The following is a 21,326-nucleotide window of genomic DNA, read 5'->3' as shown; positions in this document are numbered from 1 at the left end:
AATTTTCGAAGTTGTAGTAGCACTTCCGTTAGGGATGTCCATCAATACTTTAGAATTAGTTTCAAAATTATATATTATTCTATTGTTTTTGGCAAATGGTAAATGATAAAAGGGAGACTTAATCCCAAGATCATACTATCAATACTTAAGATGGAGTATTGCTTCCACTGAGAATGTCCATAATATGGATAATGTCACTCTCTAAGGTTCATCTGTAATTCCCTTCAAGTCAGTAAATCCTTGCATTCGAAAGTTAGATCATATTATGTAAATATTTCTATAATCTAACATCTTAAGATCATATCATAAATTCAACAATGAATCAAAGTTTTCCAATTCTACTTTCTTCCTTTCTACCTTCTATAATTACTATTATTGCCACTGCATATGCATCGTTTCTGCTCAGACTGCACTGCTATTAATCGATGAACAGGGATCCAACTTGCCCTGCAAGTGCCATAAAACAAGTTGCACTTGTAATTTAGTACTACTACTTTTAACATTGTATAATTACCTAGAGGGCATGAAGGGCATACATTTCAGACTTAGGAGTGTGTGAGAACCGAAGAGTGTTTGCAAGCTTTGTGGTTTCCTTGTGCAGGAAAAGGAAGCATGAAACAGGACAAATGGGCTAAATCTAGCAACCTTCCATTCACTTGTCTTCTATGTTTTGGGGAGTAAAGCTATCAGCATCTTACCGAAACACGCACAATCATGTAAGGGGTTTTATGATATTTTTCTCTTAATCTTTCACCTGTTTATAACGAGTCGAATAATCATATGAATAATTATAAATAATTAAATAGGTATGAAATGGTGGTTCACAATCATCTATTTTGATTTAGTCTCATACTAAAAATGGTTTAAAAATTTAGATTATCTTATAAAGAGTTAATGGATATATTATCATTAACTATCGTTATTTTATGGATTAGTTATCTTATAAGATAGAAGAATTATGTTAGAATTTAATTTGGACTATGTTGAATTTTGACATATGTTAGATTTTGACATTGTCTTTTAGGTGAGAGAGATTATAGCACCCCAATATTGTTCCACATCAAAAGTCATTAAAATTTTAAATTACCTCATAATTTGGATATAAATATTTTAATTCAACGACTGGGGCTCAATAAATTAATAGATCAAGTATAACATTCTTGGGTAACAATAATATAGCCAACCAAATATATTTAATGACTTTTTTTTTTTTTTGAAAGACAGTACCAAAAGTATTTGATACTTTGTGTTGTATAATCTAATATGACAGCAAAATGGTGCTTGAACTTCTTCAAACTGTTGCAAGATTCTAGTGCATAGAAATGTAAACTATAAAATGATGTCTATTTTTCACAAATAAAAGGAAAATTGAGATATGTTTTTGCTTATTTCTTCAGGAATTGGTGATTACTATTGAGAATACACACTAAAGAATGCATCTTTATTCTTGCTTTCCAACTGGTTTAAATTTGGTATAAAAGACAAGTAGATTTTCTTTTGCTAGTCCATGAATGGTCTGTCAACCTAACTATGGTCTCTTATGATTACCATTTCAAACCCTGAACATCTAAAGTGTCTGGTGTTACTTGTAGCTTTCATATTTAGGCAAACCTATGTGTTCTCCTTGCCTGCAACTAAACCAGTAGGTGGTGGCTATTGCAGCTGCATTACTTTAATCCATCTTTTTAAGTCCAGCAGGCTATTTCTTTTTTTCATTTTTTTGTGCCAAATCTGGAGGTAGAGACCAGTTGTGGTGTTGGACCACAAACAATGGATACATCTTTCTTTGGGAAAGAGAGAGTTATAGAACAGTCATCCATCTTTCTTTGTCGTTCAATTTATGAGCTGTATGTGAGGGAAACAGTCACTCAACTGACAATTTAATGCATTTATGTCCACTTTTATGCTGTCATCTGAAAAGGGCAGAGAGGAGATGCACACTGTTGTGTGTCCCTACCCTCCTGCCTCTCCATCACCATCTTTCTTGCCATTTACCACCCCCCTTCAAAATTGTATATGGTGATGAGTAACTGGCATCTTTACCTTTCATGCCCACAGAGCAAAAGACACTTGAAGGAGAAAAAAAAAAGGGCAATACAGGAGGAACATTGTTGTGTGTCCCTACCCTCCTCTCTATCTCTCTCTCTCTCTCTCCATCGGTTTCCTTTACCACTTCTTTCTAATTTTATATTATTTCTAAGTAACTGACATCTTTACCTTTAATAATGCTCACAGAGGAAAAGGAGACTTCAAAGAGAAAAAAAGAGGATGATGAGAAAACAATGCAAGTGGAACATTGCCTCTATCTCTTATGATGCTTAAATATACTGCATTTACCACTTTGTGCAATACTTTGGGTGAAGTTTTGAAGAAAAAAAAAAATTTGAAAAATCTGAAGCAAAACCCCATATTCTATAAAAAAAGATTATTTTATCTCCAAACTTCACTATGGCCTTGGTCCGCCTGTTATCATTCTAGCTCTCGTACAAACACTCATAATAATTCGTAGTTCCTTATTTACTTTACGGTCAGTTGATTGTCCTTATTCGCTAAGCATAAGGTTATCCTTTTTACTTGTAATCTTCGTACGATGCTTGATTGCTCTCCACAAACTCTAAGTAAGTATCGTCATCATAAGTTGTAGTTTGGATGAGGACGATAATAAAAACAATGGTCGATGAGTTGGGTTGAGTGGAGACAAGGTCAAGGGAGCAACCGATGAGGTATAGAACGATCATGTTAAAAAAAAAAATTTTAGAATTTTTTTAAAATATCAACATTTTATATGATATTTAAAAATAATAAAGTTTTTTATAAAAATTAATCCTATTTCTTTAAGTATAGCAAATATAAAAATCAAATTTTCATGTTTTGATCGTGTATATGTCACCTTAAAGAGGAAGAAGGTATTTCACTTTTGCCTCAAAAGAGTGGGAATATAGGCTTATTATCTTTTTAATAAACAACTTTTGCATGTATCTTCCTTTATTCTTCTTTCGTTTGATTTTATGCTTGTGTTAGCTGCATTTATTTACTTGCCAGCCCCCACCAGATGATGGGATAATCATACATCCCACACCCATTAAATGATGTTTCATTACTAACCTTTTATCTAATTTGAGGAGAGAGAGAGAGAGAGAGAGAGAGAGAGCCTCTTTTTAGTTCTTCTGTTGAAAATAGAGAGAGAGAGACAGAGAACCTCTTTTTAGTTCTTCTGTTGAAAATATAAATGGTTTGTTTTGCCTCTTCCTTTTTCGCCCTTTTACCTCAACTTATGCGGCCTGATCAATGGCCTTGCTACTGGGTGTCTCTGTGATTTGTCATATTCTTGGACTTTTCTGTAGTGGGGGTTTTAAAAGGTATAACCTTGATGTCTACTAGGGGCTGTAGGGAAGGAAAGAAGCAAAGAAAGGAAAGAAACAAAGAAGAAGAAAGCAGAGCTGGTGTAAAAGAAAGGAAAGCAGGGGAGCCATCCTTCTCATGCCCCTCCCCTGTGGATTCTGGGCTTTCCCGTGAGTGGCTTCTCCAAAAGGTGTGATCTTGATGCGTTCTTGGTTTGGAGGCAGCGAAGACCCGGAAAGTGAGTTGGCAATAGTGGGTAGCTGAAGAAGGGCAGGACGGCGAAAACTGCCGGTCTTGATTATATATTCCAGTCAAGCAACTGGGTGTTGCTTCAAGATCTATCCTTGGTCCTAAAGACAGCAAAGAGTAGAACATAGAGGGAAGCAGTGGGCAGCTGACTTAGAATAAGAGGGGGAAAGATCAATCCTCCTCTACTTGATGATATATTCTGGTGGATTAGAGAAAGATTGACTCCACTCCTCTCAAAAATCCATCTTGCAGCTGTTCCTCTGGAAAAGTTGTGATCTTGGATTGGAGATTGTTTGGATCCTTCCTGCGGATCTCGAGCTTGTTTGTGCGTGAGTTCTTGTTAGGATGTCACGGCGCAGGGTTTCCTTTTCTGATGGCAAGCAATGCAAGGGTGGCCGAAGGTGGAGCAACCCGTTGGTGGTTCTATTTGTTCTCTGTTGTGTTGGTTGCTCCATATGTTTGTTATGGGGATTGGAGGTCTATGGGATATTAGAAAGGAAAGTGAGAGTTAGGGCTTTGGGAGATGAGAGAGAGAAGACGCTGCTTGATCAATACAACCTCAGCAAAGATCGGGTTCAGGCCTTGGCTTTGCTAATCTCTTCGTTGAATCAGGTACCACTTACCCTCCCCTCCCTCTTCCCCTTCTATCCTGATCTAGATTTGTGGGATAAGAGAGTCTGCTTGGGACACTTTGATACCCAGGTAATTTTAAGTGACTTTATCTTGCTCTGCCGATGCTCAAGATTGCTTCCAACACCTGAAACTTTATGAGTGGTACATGCAAGCTTTATGTAACAAGAACAGCTTGTTATATATATGGACTACAGTTATAATTAATATTAGTCCTTGAGTGTCGGGAGATGGACTGTTGAATCAAATGATTTTCGTGGTAATTGTGTTCCAAAGTGGACGATAAATAGAGTCCTTTGTCAGGAGAACTTAGATCATTTCTTGAATTTAAATGCCTTCTAGTCAACATAGGTCACGAAATCTTTTCTACATAAACATGTTAGAAGCAAAAGATGCTTTAGAAAGCCTCTGCACTTCACAGATTAAGCATCCTGAAATGCACTTGAATTGATCTTTGTGATGACACATAAGTCCATAGAAAATATGTCCTCTAGCATGTAAAGTTCCAATTTGGAATCTCCCTCATAAAAGATCTCAAAAGAAATCCTTATACCCATCAAGAGGATAGTTATATAATGTAAAGTCCCACTGGGACTAAATAGGATTGGCACAGCAGCAAGCCACTTGCATGAAAAGCAGTTATTCCTAAAAGGAATAAATAGTTTAATCTTATTTAGTGCAATAACTCCAACTATCTTTCAAAACATGCATATATTTACCTGTAGATTTTACGGTTGCTACTCAAAATCCTTCATCTTACCCTTATTTCTTACCATTTTTATCACCTTATAAGATATACAACCTTGGGATTGTTCTGGACTTTTCCCAACTTTTTACTTATCTACTAAATTTCTGTCGTTTGAGGACTCTAACCTCTAGATGTGTGCTCAAGTGTACAGTGTCCATAAACTTCACTGTTAACTTTATGTTGTTTGTGTCAGCATATTCACGTTGGCTTTAGGAAGTGATTTTCTTATTCTGAAGCATGCTTAGGCAATCAAAAGAAGGATCATGTCACAGGATACAAGATCACTGTGGTATGCTGTCATGTTTAAGGTTTACTAAGAACACTATATTTACAATTTTCAAATTGAAGTGCATTGTCTATCCATGTGTAGATGTACAATCTTAAGGAGGATGAATATCTAAGTAGGCATGCCCTTAACAATCTAGGAAGTGAATTTTACTACTTACCTGGTTCTTTCCAAATGACAAAGATTTAAAAACTTGTGATTATTATAATTTAGACAAAAGCTTTTAGAGAAAAACATGTGCAGAAGATAAGTATCAAGTTCATCGATATGCACCTTTAGTGATAGTAAGAAAATTGCCTTGTATATTTTATTGGAAGATGTAATGTAACTATGGCCTACCTCATCGTAAAGCATAGTTGAAATTGACTCTATGGGTTCCCTTGTTAAAAAGATTGCAATAGCTTTCCCAGGTATCCATCAAAAGATTGTTGCTGCCTTGCTAAGATTGGTTTCTATTTTATATCCAATCTTAGATATTTTCTCTTGTTACAGGGAAGATTCTATGAGTGCATGAGCAAGTCTGTAGCAGATGAAAGACTTGGCAGTAGCCTCTTACAAGCCCTAAGAGAACATCATCCAGAGATAGATCAGTCTCAAGATCAGCAACATTGGGTGAGCAATAAGTCTTTATTTTATGATCAATGTCCAATTCAAACTGACTGCATGCTTGTTAGATCTGCACAGTCATCACCTAGGAATGAACATATGCCAGATTTCATCCCTCAAAATATTATACCTTTCACAACAAACAATGATGTTATCTGCTTCAAGGTCTGCTCAGTTTCTGTGTTGCACTCAATGGAAGGATCAGATTATTCTGCATGCTTTTTTTTTAAATTATAAAATAAAAAATTGGCATATCTGACAAAGAAATATCAGTATCATTTGTTTATATGTATAAATTATTTCATGTTTTTATATCATCCATGGAAGGAATTTTGTTTTCCTGATGTAGATAAATTTTCTTCACTTAAGTAGTAATACCCTTTATGAGTTTTTCTTCATTGCACTACCATGAACAATTTTTTGCAACATAGAGTGTTGTGCTGCTAAATGCAATGGATTTTGAACCTACTGGGGTCCTGCTCATGGATGCTTTACAGATTTGTTGACCAACTAAGACTTTTTCTATATTTTCTTTATACACAAGTCTTTCCAGCTCATTTGTTCCTTCCATAGCAATCCATTAATCAATAATGAACATAATGTCTTCACTTAAATTGGAGGCTTTCATGACATCTTTTGTGATATCTTCAACAGTGCATCCTTATCAAATTGCTACTCACAGGCGTGTTAATATTTGCCAATTAATTGTACCTGAAGACCTAACTTGGATAAGGTAGAAAGAGTACCCATGCCAATTATCTACGGGGACTAAATTATCATGTTCTTCAATCTTCATGATCATCCATCTCCTGATCTCGTACCATTACACCAGTGTTCTGCAGGTCGAAAGTTGTACATCCAAACAATTAAGCTTTAGATTGGCTGCCATGATTATCTGTGCTGGTTCTATTGATAAAATTACTTCAAATTCAGATTCCCACTTTTGGTTGCAAGTTCGAGAAATTCTTTAGCCAAAGATGCACAGAAAGATCAAATCAGGACAACTTACCATCAACTAAGTTTTCTTATGCTTTTTGGTGAATACCATGTCAATAATTTAAATCAACTGAAATTGCTTTGTTGCCCTTGATCACTAAACTTGTGGGATCTGCAATGATCTTTCTAGTTTTGATGGAAAGGTATGAATGAGCCATTAACCAGTTAAGTGACTGATTGTTGAATTGACAGCAGACTCAAAACTTCAGATGCAGATCATTTTCAAATAAATCAGTTAGCATATGAAAGAGGAAAATTCTCTTAGAGGAAACTGGACAAAACTAAGTTGTGGCATTCATCTAAGTCGTGCTAGCATAATACTGGCACTTGGCAATCTAAGATGAAGGATTTGCCAACAGAAAACTGACCTGGCATAAAGCATGTGCCAGCTGTTGGCAATGGCACTAATTGCTTTTGAGAGTTTCAGTCCCAAAATGTAGTTGAAGCTGTTAATTTGGATAATTCTGTTTCATGTTATAAAAAGAAATGTGTATGTACTGAACATAAGTGGCATTCTAGAGTTCATGCTGACTGTTATGCAAGTTCAGGTCTGGAAGTGACAGCATACTGTGTTTTTATTGCTTCCATTTTAATCTAAACACTTGGCTATAGTTTGGTAGTCTTGTCATTTGATATTCTTTACTAATTTGGTATCCATATACTTTGTAGTTTTGGAGATTTGAAATTCTATATTAATGAAATATTCATAAACTATTTGTATAGGGCCGTGAAAATATGTCTCATGAGAAGGTGTCAGTAGAAATCATGCAGGAGACTCACCAATTTTTTCCAGAGCCTTTGTTGAACATACTTTATCTCGTTATAGTGGAAATGGTGGTCTTTTCTATGGGATTTGCTCTTGGCATATTCTTTAAGTCCTCATGCCAACAATTTCAGCAGCAGAAGCATTACAAACCACAGAATTCAAAGGGTAGAGGTAAATGGAGTAAGAAGTTCCTATTTCTAGGAGTATTGCTTGGGCTCTTAGTGGCTGTATGGATATTTCTGAGTATGAAGGCAGATATTACTGAAAGGAGGAAAGAGACTCTGGTAAATATGTGTGATGAGAGAGCTCGAATGCTCCAGGATCAATTCAATGTGAGCATGAATCATGTGCATGCGTTAGCCATTCTGGTCTCAACTTTTCACCATGGGAAGCAACCTTCTGCTATTGATCAGGTACCTGTTTGTTGATTCATTCCATCTTTCATATTAAAGTTTTTGACTGTGATTGGAAGATAAGCAAATTGCTCGTCATCTTTTTAGTTATCTGGTGCATTCTGGTCGTGTACTTTTCTTGCTTGTTTTAGTTTGGGATCATGTCAATTATTTCCTGAGAATAATGTAAAAACTTATGAAATTTCAATAACTGGAACGCCTCAATTAAGTTTTTATGAGAATTTTCTTTTGAAACTTCTGGCCATTTCTAGAAAACTCAGTACAAGCTCAAGTTACAATGGGCATTGCATATAGAGCTGGCTGTTTCCATTGTCAGCTTTTGGGAAAATATCATAGGTCTATTAAATATATTCTTAGGAGATATAGATAGAAGGATGAGGACGAGCCTTGGTACAACTGTAAGATTGCTCCTTCGTGACTTAGGAGACTAGGGTTTGAGTCATGGAAAATAGCCCCAAGGCTGTGTACATTGACCCTCCCCCGGCTCGTGCACTAAGGATGGTTTGTGCAGGTAATTACACTACTTTTCTTCCCGTTTCTTACAATGCAGAGTATGACGAACCTATGTTTCAGAAGATATATGTCCTCTTACATTTAGAATATCAATGTGGAGTATCATAAGTTTTTCATTAGCTAATAACTAAAAAATTGAATAAAATTCCCTGAGACCTATAATTTAGAATAATTGAACATCCCAATTGTTTAATCTTTTTGTTATCTTTGTGGTAGAAAACATTTGCAGAGTTCACAGCAAGAACAGCATTTGAAAGGCCACTGATGAGTGGTGTTGCCTATGCTTTGAGAGTATTACACAGGGAGAGGGAGGAGTTCGAGAAGCAGCATGGTTGGAAGATAAAGAAGATGAAAACCGAGTATCAGTGCCTAGTTAAAGATGACTACAACCCTGAGAAGCTTGATCCCTCACCTGTTCAAGATGAATATGCACCTGTTATATTCTCACAGGAAACTGTATCTCACATTGTTTCTATTGATATGATGTCCGGCAAGGTAACTTCTTTGGTGAGCTTTAGTAAAATAGATTTACGTGCTTCAATCAAGAAGCCTTCTTTCTGCTTTTTCTTTCATAGAAAGAAGCAATTAGTATTCAAATAAATCAACTATCAAACATTTAAGACATGTTAAATTAACTTTGCATAATATGCAAGACCATATCTTTGATGTTCATTTACATTTTATGACATTAAATTAATTCAGTTATCTGTAATCCTATATGCCAATTCTTTCTGTGGAAACCAATGTCAAGGACATTCTAGTCCAATTCACCAAGTTGCCCATGGATGAGTTTAAACTTGGAAGTATTTTACTGCATTGGATTGTATAAGGTGATCCCCTATACTGTGGTTTTTCATGTTTATTTATAATTATAATTATGATTTTTGTTCTATGCACTCTCAAATGATGAAGGCAGAGCCCAAGAATTCCTGAAGTGTTGAACATTTGTCGAACACTATCGAAACATGAGATACCTTTAAGTTAGAGCATCTAAGTGTAAGAAGGATAGAAATTGAACTGCAGAATTGTATGAGTTCACGTTGCCCTAGGGGACTGAGTTACTTTGAAGCTGATTGGCATGTTATATACATGATTTTATAGAGATTAAGATTCTTAGAAGGTAGAGGTGTCTAGATTGGTTGGAGTACATGTACATATAAAAAGAAAACAAGGTTGTAAAAAGGCTAAAACATAGTCATGATGAAGTATCTGACAGTTTTACTTTAGTACATTCATTGTGTGGAAGAAACTATATATAAGGATACCTATAATTGGGAGAAGGCTTCTTGGTCATGTTCTTGTCATATGCATTTCAAGATTAAAACTTTATCTATGTGAGTTGTTTAAAAAGTCTAATTTGTATTACTTGTTTTAACATATATGAACATTTTTTTGACAAGTGCAAATTGTGCAAAAAGCAACTCAAAACTATTACAATATTAAATATTTAATGGCGGTTACTTTTTTGACCTAGAAATTGATCATAAATGACATTGCAATGTTGAAGTTAACCTTCTCAATTAATGTTGTGCCCAGGAAGACCGTGAAAACATATTGCGAGCAAGGGCTAATGGGAAGGGAGTCTTAACGTCTCCTTTTAATCTTTTGAAGTCCAATCACCTTGGTGTGGTGCTTACGTTCGCGGTGTATAACACTAATCTGCCTGCAAATGCTACACCAAAAGAGCGCATTGAGGCTACTGTAGGGTGAGCTCTACCTTTTTTTTGCTTTTGAAGTGCAGCAGAAAGGGACCATTTTTTAAATTTATTTTCTTTTTATGCAATTATTTTCTTGAACAGATACCTTGGTGCATCATTTGATGTCCCATCTTTGGTGGAAAAGCTTCTTCACCAGCTTGCCAGCAAGCACACTATTGTTGTAAATCTGTATGACACAACAAATGTTTCTGCACCTATTAGGATGTATGGCCCTGATTTAGCTAGTGCTAGTGAGATGCATATTAGTAATGTTGACTTTGGGGATCCAACCCATAAGCATGAAATGCATTGCAGGTAGCCATCCTAATCTAAAGGCTTGCACATATAATAATAAAATTCAAAAATTATTCTCTTATTTGGAGTTAGTTATTTTGGTCTAGATTCAAGCACAAGCCTCCACCACCTTGGTCAGCAATAACAACGTCACTAGGGGTTGCAGTAATTGTTCTGCTTGTTGGGCATATATTTCATGCAGCTCTAGACCGCATTGAGGAGGTGGAAGATGATTATCGTCAAATGAGAGAGCTGAAAGTCCGAGCAGAAGCTGCTGATGTAGCAAAATCTCAAGTGATATTCTCTCTTTTTTTGCCTTTCTTATAATTTTCTGTCCCTTACAGATTTTCCTTGAGATCTGAGAGTTGCACTTCTTATCATAATGTGTACCCTGTTTTCTACTCTCTGACTAATGTGTCATATTTGTTGGTTGCAGTTTTTGGCAACAGTTTCGCATGAAATCAGGACTCCAATGAATGGCGTCTTGGGTTGGTCTAAGAGCTTCAAAATTATCTTTTACATAATATATTGGTTTCTACAGTTGGTTTTCCTCATTCGTGAAAGATTCTATAGAAAATAAAGTAATGAAGAATTTTTCTGCCATATCAGGTATGTTACGGATGCTGATGGACACAGATCTTGATGCAACCCAAGAGGATTTTGCTATGACTGCCCAATCAAGTGGAAAAGCTCTAATAGCTCTGATAAATGAGGTCCTTGATCAGGCTAAGATAGAATCTGGCAGGCTTGAGCTAGAGGCTGTTCCTTTTGATCTTCGTGATATTTTGGACAATGTTCTATTTCTATTTTCTGATAAACCACAAGCCAAAGGCATAGAGGTGAAAACTGAAGCAACAAGTTTATAATCTTTTCAAATTCTTTTTCACCATATTATCACTTCTGAATCTTTTTCTGGTGTTCATTTTACTTCCTGGTGAGTAGATGGCAGTCTGTGTATCTCAACAAGTTCCAGATATTCTAATTGGAGATCCTGGACGATTCAGGCAGATCATCACAAATCTTGTTGGAAACTCAGTGAAGGTTAATTGCTTGCCTGATGTCATTAATCATAAGTAGCATTACATGTTCATTCATTAATTATATTTGTAGAATGTTAAATATCAATTCATGCAACTTACCTATTCTTGAAAGTTTGTGATAATCAAGATTCAAGAGTATGTTTTACCATCATTAAATATTCATGCACCGACATTTACATTGGTACTGTATATCTTGATGATAATGTTGGTCTTCTTTACAATTTCAAATTCTCTTAAAAGAATGTTTTCCATATCTGTTTACATATGACTTAGCTCAAGTGGTCAACGCTGAGTTTGTTGTTTAGGTAGTCATACGGTGAATTAGCATCTCTTAGCAATATGAGCACTATTTTCTTGTCATTTAGCTGTTCTGGTTAAGTTGTAGTCTTATTTTCATTTTAACTATGACTACCATTACAGATGAGCCACAACTGTTATTCTATGTATTGCTCCATTGTACTAAAGTAAGTAATAATAAGTTCTTCTCCACATTTTCTTCATTTATGGAGACAATACCATAACAGGCACTGTGTAAAATGCCTATGTCAGCAAGATGGAATTCTAACACGACTGGACATGGAAACCAAGAGGAGATGTATGATTTGATATTTGACATAGTTGCTTCTTAATCTATACTTTAACGCTGAAGAGACACTAACTCTCATGTTTCGTAGTTCCATGAGAGAGCAATCTTCAGAACAACCTGCAGATCTGATTTTCAAATGATAAAATATGTTATTTTAATAGAAAAGGCACCAGAAGCAACCTCTTGGCAATTTATGCCATCTCAATTTTGCTTCAATTCATTTAGATTTCCAAGTCTATTTCAAGCCAATCTTTTATATGAAAACTTGTGTTGTCAATTGCATTTACTGTATCACATAGTATATTTAATAATTGCCTCCTACTAGTTGCATGTTCTGGAAAGCATGCAAGTACATATATCATTGTTAATTTGAGTTTCACATATTTTTTCAGTTCACAAGAGAGGGGCATATATATGTGTCAGTACATCTAGTTGAAGATGCAAAGAGTGTCAAAGTTGGACAGTGTGAAACATTGAGTGGGTTTCATGTAGTAGACAAAAGAAAAATCTGGGAGAATTTCTCAATGGTTAAATATTCAAACGAAGCTAATGATGCAGTTAGCTTGATGGTGACTGTTGAAGACACTGGTGTCGGCATACCTCAAGATGCTCAGATCCGTATATTCACACCATTCATGCAAGCTGACAGCTCTACCTCGCGGACATACGGTGGAACTGGATTAGGACTGAGCATTAGCAAATGCTTAGTGGAACTGATGGGGGGAGAAATAGGCTTTATTAGTAAACCTGGGATTGGCAGTACATTTTCTTTCACTGCTGTTTTCAGGGATCGATGCAAAAGTTCAGATGATATAAAGAGGCACCATTCTGACCCAGCTTTATCAGATTTCCAAGGTATGAGAGCACTGGTTACTGATGGGAGAAGCATACGTGCTGAAAGTACTGCGTATCATTTGAAAAGATTAGGAATACATGTCCATATTGCAATTGACCAAGACTCTGCAATTAATACCATATTGGATGTGTGCAGTAACAGGTATTTTGCTTTTACTATTAAATATACCAAGGAAGCACCTTTAGGCTTGAAGGTACATAAGTTCAGCTAAAGTAACATTATTGCCATAAATCCTTAAAACACAAAAATGCTTGAATCCTCCTGTATATTCAGTATTCAGCAGCTGTATACTGTCGCAACTCATCAAAATTTCCTATACTTGTTCAGTGTTCCATGCATGTTTCCTGATGGATCTTCTTATTGCTAATGGTGGGTTCAGAACCAACTTGAGAGGCTGTGTTGCTGCAAAATTCAGCTTTGTTATAACAAGTAAATCAACCCAAAATATTATTTCAATCATACAAGTTTAATACCTATTGAAAGTAAAGTAAAAACAATTTTCCTCGCAATAAAATATAAATTAAAAAAAATCTATCATCTGTTATTTTCCATTGATGAGTAAGCCACAAATAAGTTTTATACAGTGGATAAAATTTTATCTGCATTATCTCATTTTGTCTCTTAGAACTTCCAAACAGAGCTTGATTACTGGGTTCAGAGTTTCTAAGTACCATAGAGGAATCTATCTTTATTTTTCAAGTAAAATAAGGCACAATGTGATTTGTTCCATTGACCACATAGTAAAAGTTTGATGATAACTCAGTTTTAGCTTGAGATTTTGTAGATTAATAAGGTGACAATTATAATTTTATGCATTATTGGTAATGCTTGTAATATTTCTTTTGCAGTGGGAAAGAGCGTTTGGATATGGTACTTGTTGATAAAGATGCATGGGGTGGGGGTTCAGGGATTTCTTTTCCTCGCCTTCTTTTAGAGCGCAGGAAAAATGGTGCAGTTGTGCATCAAGAAAGTCTACCAAAGATGTTTCTGGTAGCTACTTTCCTAAGCCCCACCGAGGTTCATGACCAGAAGTCAGCAGGATATGTTGATAGCATACTGAAACCATTGCGTCTGAGTATGATTGCTGCTTGTATTCGGAAAGCACTAGGTGTAGGGAGTAAGAGGCAGCAATTGAAAGGGCAACCAATGGCACTTCATAAACTTCTTATTGGAAAAAATGTCCTAGTTGTTGATGACAATGCAGTCAACCGAAAAGTGGCTGCTTGTGCTTTAAAGAAATTTGGTGCTACAGTTACTTGTGCACACAGTGGGAAGGAGGCTATTAGAATGCTCCAGCCTCCACACAATTTTGATGCATGCTTTATGGATGTTCAGATGCCAGAGATGGATGGGTATTTCTCCTTTTTTTTTTGAACTGTTATAAAAGATGGATATATTTTTTGGTTTGGTTATTTGATTTTGCTATGCTGCATGAGGTCTAAACTCATGTCCATTCATGTCATGAGAGCTTTTGCAATCTCTTTTTTCTCCAAAACTCAAAATTATTGTAGTTTATCTATTTTATGTTTTCTTCTTTTCTCCTTTCGGCCATTTTTTTTAATCTATATTTTATGTTACTTGCTATGGAAGTACTTCTTGCTTGCTAGTTTGTATATTGGTACTTCCCTATTCAATCAATTAACTACTAGTTGTTGCTCCTTTTCTTATTACTTTCAAATCACTTAACCATATATGCATTTTGAAATGAACTTATAGTTTGTATGTGGTAATAAAGAAATCATTATGGTTCTCCATGCTCGGATATCCAAAATCTTTACTTAAGAGTTGACTAATATGGTTACATATATTTTGGTTTAGGTTTCTAGATATATTTCTTACTGGTTATACAACCTTCTGCAGCTTCGAAGCCACGAGACAGATCCGTCTCATGGAAGATAGAGCCAAAGAGTTGATTAACTCTGGAGATGCATCATTGGAGATGTACGGCAATATAGCTCATTGGCATGTACCTATACTGGCTATGACTGCTGACATAATTCAGGCAACTCATGAAGAGTGTTTGCGGTGTGGTATGGATGATTATGTGTTGAAGCCCTTCGAAGAACAGCAACTCTATTCTGCTGTGGCACGTTTCTTTGAGTTTGATGTGGTTGATGGAGTGTCATAAGAGATGATGCTTTGTGATTGCTAAGTTATTCTTCTTGCACTTATCTAGTGATTGCCAAGGTGTTGAGGAGTGACAGCAAATAGTGGCCAACATGAGAAAGCAGGAAGAAGCTTCAAATTTGTGGGCTTCCTGGTTTGGTAAGCCTTATCACATGTTTTTTTACCTTTTCTCTTAGCAGTATTTCTCAACTTTCTTAAATGCATTGATTAGTACATGGCTCCTTGAGCTTTGATTTTTGTGGCTAAGAATTGGCAGCTGCTTTTCCTTACCTAATCTAATAGTGGTTTAGATTCGTAAGAACCATTCTCTAGAACCTTTGCAGGGGTCAAGGGGCATTAGGCCCCATAAATGTGCGACGGCCCCTTGTTTCTGTGTGAGATCGTTCTTGTTTCCTCGGAAAATAATGTCATGTATGACTACAAACACAGTAGCACATCAGGCACCGAGTCAGATTTCTTGTTGGTAGACCTATCAAATGCCTTTGATCAAAGTACATGATTCCCTAAGAGATACTTTTCCACAGACCAAGTGTATTGGTTGCAGTATATAAACCAGAACATATCCTTATCTACTGACTTGTTTCATTGGAGACACTGAGATTGCAAGAAGTTAAATAGAATTGGTTAAACCATGATGATCAGGAACTCAGTACATATCAATAAGCAATCAGCAATCCAGCTTCTTCTTTACTGTATTCAAGAGCCTCTGAGCCAATAAACACAAGAGCAACAAGGTAAATTGTTGCCCTGTGTTCATTTTTAAGCCATAGAGTAAATTGTTATTTCACTTTTGAGACTTCTGTCCCTCTATCCTATCCTTTTTTCTTTAAAGCTATGTCATACATACCATTTATGAACTTATATCTGAATATCTTTAATTGTTTGATATGTGCCCAGCTGAATGAATTTAGTCTCAAATTTCTGTTTTTTTAAATCCTCCAAATTCAAATATCTTGTCATTAAGATTGGATGAATATTGTATGCTTGAGCAGGTTTACTGATTGTAACTTGTATCCAGGGGCACTCAGGTACCAGCACATTATAGCAGATTCATGTCAAACATAAGGTACCACTCAAACTAGAGGTAAAGCTTGATCTCTTCCCACTGATGTTGTATTCTTATTGTAAAAATATGAAGCAATTATATTCTATTTGTTCACACTGTTTTGGCTGTGAATTTGAGATCAGCATCGGATATTTAGCATTTTTGGTCTACTGAGAGTTCTAGATAGCAGGCTGTAGTTATGTCCAAAGGAATGAATTTGCATTGTATACTACTAGGACTACCATGACTTTTGTGATATATTATACGATCAATGTTAATTTAATGGAGGCTTTTGTTGAACTTGGATCATTTTCTTATCATCTCTTCTTCTTGCAATCTTAGTCATTTGGTAACAGATTAACATATGCTGTATTTGTATCTGTTTATCCGCATTGTTCTTTTGCATGTGTAAGCTTATTCGTTCACTTCTGATCTCCAATGAACATCATGTACGCCGATGGCAGAGTGGGGCAGTACTTTTAGTCTCCAATGAACATCATGTATGCCGACAGCAGAGTGGGGCAGTACTTTTAGTCGCAAAAGTTAACAAGGCAGTCCAGATCGACTTGATATCACATTATCCATGAGACTGTAACCATGGATTAAATTCATATCTTATCAACATTTTGCATACAAATGACATCTTGGTCTGAGGAGTATATTGGAAATGATGGCTGTAATATCTGAGGATGCAATTACACTGTTGAAGAGCTGGTCAAAAGATTATTGCTGTTTTAACAAGTTGTTGTTACCTGCTATAACATTCAATTAATTATTTATTGAAATTTCTTTGTGATTGATCTGATAAAAACTATGCTGTAATTATCAGTGAAAGCTGGCTTTTCTATTATTTTGTGTTAGACACTTTATAGAGCTTAATAACAGCAAAAGATCTTATGATTTTGTCGTTGTTATTATTATTACATTATGACTTGTAGAGATAGATTGGTGACAAAATTGGTAGAAGAATGATGAAACTGATTGCATTCAGGAGTTGAAAGAGGAAATTATTGGATGGGTTCTTCTACTTCTCTGCTTTGTTCTTGTCTGAAGCAGCAGACAACATTCCTATGCAGCTGTCAATTTCTCCCATGTTTCTTTCTCATGCAACACAATCATATCAAGAGGAGTTTGATACCAAAAGAACAATAGAATGAATCAACGACACTTGTTAAAGTTTATATTTACGGAGAAAAAACCTCTAAACTCTTTAGCTCATTTCATATTCAAATTAAAAAAAAAAATCTTTCATATAAACTTGAAGAGTTTTACATATTTCATCAAAGAGATAATTTTGGTCATAATGTATATAAAAAAAAAGAAAAAAGGAAGAGAGTTAATAATATAATGATCTTATGTCATAATGTTTCTCGGTTATACTAATATAAAATTAAAGCCGAGGAAAAAAAACTAATTAAAATGTAATCGATTGGTTTAGAACGCTATATCTATTACTAATGTGTCTCGAAAATGTCAGCAACTCGGGGTCCCTTTTGCCGTTGCAAGAGCATCAAATGGTTTAAACCTTCCAAAATTGATGGCGATCACATCACAAAATTTTCACGTAGCAAACAGTGTCACATGTTAGAGATCAATAAGATGAAACAAAGACAAGCAGAACGAGCCAATGGAATCAGTACACCATGGATAGCGGTGAAAACAAAGAGAATGCAGAAGACAAGAAAAGATATAACATATATCCTTTATTATCTATTTTGTTCTCTAATATATTATTAGCATTAGATGGTACGAGCACGACGAGGAACTCGACGGTGGGGATCACGACACGTCCACGGGATTGTTGTGGTCGAGGAAGAGCAGCGAGGCCGGCCTGGGGTGGCCGCGCTCCCGGCCGAGGCGCCGCTCGTAGCAGTCGATGGAGAAGAGGGAGAGGGAGAGGGAGAGGGAGAGGCGGGCGGCGGCGCCGAGCCGGTCGGCAGCGGGGCCGAGGCAGAGCCGGTAGAGGCGGCGGTACCCGCCGAGGGCTGCCACAACGGGTCGCGCCCCTGCCCCCGCCGCCGCCCCGCCCTCCACGTGCCGCCCGCACACCGCCTCCCACACGCTCTCCCGCCTGCTCACGGCCGCCCACACCCTGCACACGCAACCCGCCGCCGCCAGCGACCGGCCGTCCAGCCTCCCCAGCACCTCCGCCAACAGGTCCCCGTTGTCATTGATCACCGCAAACACCTCCTCCACCCTTCCTTCCTGCTGCTGCTGCTGCTGCTGCTCGTATACTGAACTTGCGTCCATGGCCATTGTTGGTTGCTGAGGTTGCACCACAGCATATATGGATGAGGGAACGCGGTGTTCGGAGGGAGAATGAGAAGGCATCTCCGGGGACGAGAACAAGCGGCCAACCAGGAAGATCCAAGAGCTTGGAGATGCGCAAAAATGGGGGAACGGCAGCGAAGACTTCTCCTTCCCTCGGTCTCGGAAGACGCAAACAAGGCGATAAGTACTGTCGCTGGGGACTCCCAAAGCTTTGTTTCTTGTACAGTGATCTGAACGCCTTCCTGCTACATCAGAGATCGAGCAGCTGTTTCTGCCTCTGCTGCTCCATCTCAGTTACTGCGATGGGTCGACAGAAGACCTACATGCGTGTAGGTCATGATGATTTGATGAGGATCCTGCAATTTTGCTTCTTAGTGTACGATTTATTAAAGGATATCTACAAATGCATTTTGAGTCACTAAGTTTGCTATGGCCATATAAATGTATATGTTATGTCTTGAGATGCTGTCATTATTTTGTTTATATATATATATATATATATATATATATATATATATTGGTGGGAGGTTCGAAGTTTATTTTTTAATAATCTTTTTAAATATAGAGGTAATCCTATATATTTTGATTCTTTTATTGATATAAATATTGCTTGGGCATACAGATGTCAATTATACGGGTATTAAGATAATGAATATTGGGCGAGAATTGAGTAGTGTTTCCCTAAATGTTGGGTCAAAACGTTTCTACTTGATTCAAATCAAATTAGATTGAGATAATATCAATATTCAACAATAATACTCTCTCCATCGCTATCTATGTGACAAAAAATAAATAAATTTATAAATTATTATTATTATTATTATTATTATTATTATTTTATAAAATTAATATTATTAATTAAATTTGATAATAATTTTATTTTTAAACAAAAAATAAATTAATTAAGAGAATACGATTGATTACTTATCCCCCAATTGCCTAAATGAAAAATGTGTGAAGATAAAATGAGATGAAGACGAGGAGAGTGATGCGGAAGCACTCTCCATCTTTGTCTCACCCCATTGACATCACTACTCGGGTGAGAAGAGAATGACATGGAAACTGAGGATCCAATAAACGAGGGGAATAGGAACCGACGAGCAAAGGGAAACCCATGCGGTTGTAAAAAAAGCATCGAGAGCAAAGAAAGGTGAAGAAAAGTGAGCAGCAGTTGGTTAAGCATAAGAACAAAAGAGACAGCAGCAGCTCTGTGCTTCTGCAGTCACCTTTTAAACGAGAGAGATCAGTAAAAGCTGATGCATAAAATGTTATCACAATCCCATCACAACAACATGAAGATAAAAACTGAAAAGAATACAGTTCACATGTTCCTAATTTCAATGAATGACAATATTCAGAACGTTTCTTGTATTTTTTGTGTTTGTTGATTTCAACGTTCAAACATAAGTGTTTAAGAAATCTAAAAAAATAAAATTCACATTTACTTTCCCTTTAGGAAAAAAAAAAAAAATACAGGTTTGAGATTTCTCAATCCACACCTCTTTTGTTTTTTTCTCAAACAATACCTCTAATTTTTAAAAAAATATTTAAAATATCTTTTATTTTTATTTTTACTAATTTAAAAGGATTATTATAATGTTTCCATTTAGCTCGTTTATAATATTTTTATAATATTTATAATATTTTTATTAAGTTACTAAAAATATTATAAATATTAAAAAAATACTGTAAGTGATATCGTCTCTTTAGTTTTCATTGCTCACATACTATTATGATATTATATTTTTAAGCTTATGATTAGTTCGGTTAAGGTTACGAGTCTATTTGGATCATTTACAGTATTTTTTAGTATATTTTATAGTGTTTTTATTATGATGATCAAAATATTATAATAAATTAGTTTTTATATTTGGGTGATATTGTTCCTTAAATATTTTAAATATCTATTTGAATTATAGTATGATGTAACAAATGACTCTCAGTATATTTTGATTTCATTTGGCTCGTTTACAGTATTTTTGCTATGATGATGGTGGCCAAAATACTGTAATAGGTAAAAAAAATTTCTAAGGAATAGTTTGGGTATTTTTGAAATTAGGGATACTGTCTGAAAAAAAATAAAATGAGATTACCGATTATAATATATCTGAAATATGAGGATTTTGTAGGAAAATAATCTATTTTCTAATCTCTTTATAGGGTGGGTAAATCAAGTTACAAATAACCTAAAACTGGACAGCGACTAATTTCATAAATATTTTGAACTTTTAGCTTTTTACTCAAAATTTCATCCATCAACCTTCATATATATATATATATATATATATATATATATATATATATATATATATATATATATATATATATATATATCTTAAATTAGAGGAATCTAAGCCAAACATATTAAGTTGTGTAAACTAACATAAGATTGTAGGATAAATTAGTAAGTTGTGGAATAAACTCAATATAGATCACCTAAGACCATTCCTTTATCTATCTTTAAATCTTCACCATCAATAAATATTTTCCTAACATGGATGCATCACCGGGTATAACTTCACGAGCATGTATCTTGCAGAAGAAACAACAAGAGGTGGCGAGCTGAGGCAGAGACATGGTGTTCCCCAGATTGGAGCCCATGAGTGGTCACTTACAGGGATGCTGCAACACCTGCATGCATGGAGGAAAGTGTTGGAAGTCCTCCACAGGCATTAACTCCTTTCTTGGAAGCTAGGAAGGAGGTATCCTCTCTCTCTCTCTCTCTCTCTCTCTCTCTCTCTCTGTGACTTGATCAGCTGCTGCAGTGAGTTCAGCTGAGCAAAGAACTGTGCTTGGATTATGTGTGTCCTCTTCCCGTAGGCAGGGTTTAGGGTTTTGGTTGTGTCTTGCTGTTTCTGCGT

The 21,326-nt window shown here is 36.1% G+C and overlaps 2 protein-coding genes across 6 annotated transcripts; one reads left to right on the top strand and one right to left on the bottom strand.

The window, feature by feature from the left end:
- Positions 1 to 3,357: 3,357 nt before the first annotated feature.
- On the top strand, positions 3,358 to 16,987 carry LOC135626208 (probable histidine kinase 5). Of its 5 annotated transcripts, none has more exons than XM_065131357.1 (15): positions 3,362 to 4,203; positions 5,748 to 5,867; positions 7,581 to 8,036; positions 8,766 to 9,044; positions 10,086 to 10,255; positions 10,349 to 10,561; positions 10,648 to 10,834; positions 10,977 to 11,028; positions 11,150 to 11,379; positions 11,483 to 11,581; positions 12,559 to 13,163; positions 13,871 to 14,374; positions 14,883 to 15,287; positions 16,168 to 16,233; positions 16,659 to 16,987. In XM_065131357.1, exons 1-13 carry the CDS (start codon positions 3,937 to 3,939, stop codon positions 15,148 to 15,150), a joined length of 3,450 nt encoding a protein of 1,149 aa, XP_064987429.1. In that variant the 5' UTR covers positions 3,362 to 3,936; the 3' UTR covers positions 15,151 to 15,287; positions 16,168 to 16,233; positions 16,659 to 16,987. The 5 variants fall into 5 exon arrangements, with proteins under 5 accessions (XP_064987433.1, XP_064987429.1, XP_064987432.1 ...); XM_065131360.1 differs by having other exon boundaries at positions 16,142 to 16,233; XM_065131356.1 differs by having other exon boundaries at positions 16,168 to 16,987.
- An 844-nt stretch (positions 16,988 to 17,831) lies between these two features.
- Positions 17,832 to 18,444, bottom strand: LOC135627321 (F-box protein SNE-like). The gene has a single exon (XM_065133379.1). The coding sequence runs from the start codon at positions 18,442 to 18,444 to the stop codon at positions 17,974 to 17,976; it is 471 nt and encodes a 156-aa protein (XP_064989451.1). The 3' UTR covers positions 17,832 to 17,973.
- Between the last annotated feature and the right edge of the window lie 2,882 nt (positions 18,445 to 21,326).

Source organism: Musa acuminata, chromosome BXJ2-11, assembly GCF_036884655.1.
Source record: "Musa acuminata AAA Group cultivar baxijiao chromosome BXJ2-11, Cavendish_Baxijiao_AAA, whole genome shotgun sequence".
NCBI lineage: Eukaryota > Viridiplantae > Streptophyta > Magnoliopsida > Zingiberales > Musaceae > Musa > Musa acuminata.
The sequence above is the reverse complement of the archived record's forward strand: the minus strand, read 5'-3'. Positions and strand labels throughout refer to the sequence as shown.

Coding starts and splice junctions, on each gene's coding strand:
- LOC135626208 (XM_065131357.1), top strand. CDS start 3,937: ATGTCACGGCGCAGGGTTTCCTTTTCTGATGGCAAGCAATGCAAGGGT. Junction 8,037..8,765: donor AACCTTCTGCTATTGATCAG/GTACCTGTTTGT, acceptor TCTTTGTGGTAG/AAAACATTTGCAGAGTTCAC. Junction 10,256..10,348: donor CGCATTGAGGCTACTGTAGG/GTGAGCTCTACC, acceptor TTTCTTGAACAG/ATACCTTGGTGCATCATTTG.
- LOC135627321 (XM_065133379.1), bottom strand. CDS start 18,444: ATGGACGCAAGTTCAGTATACGAGCAGCAGCAGCAGCAGCAGCAGGAA.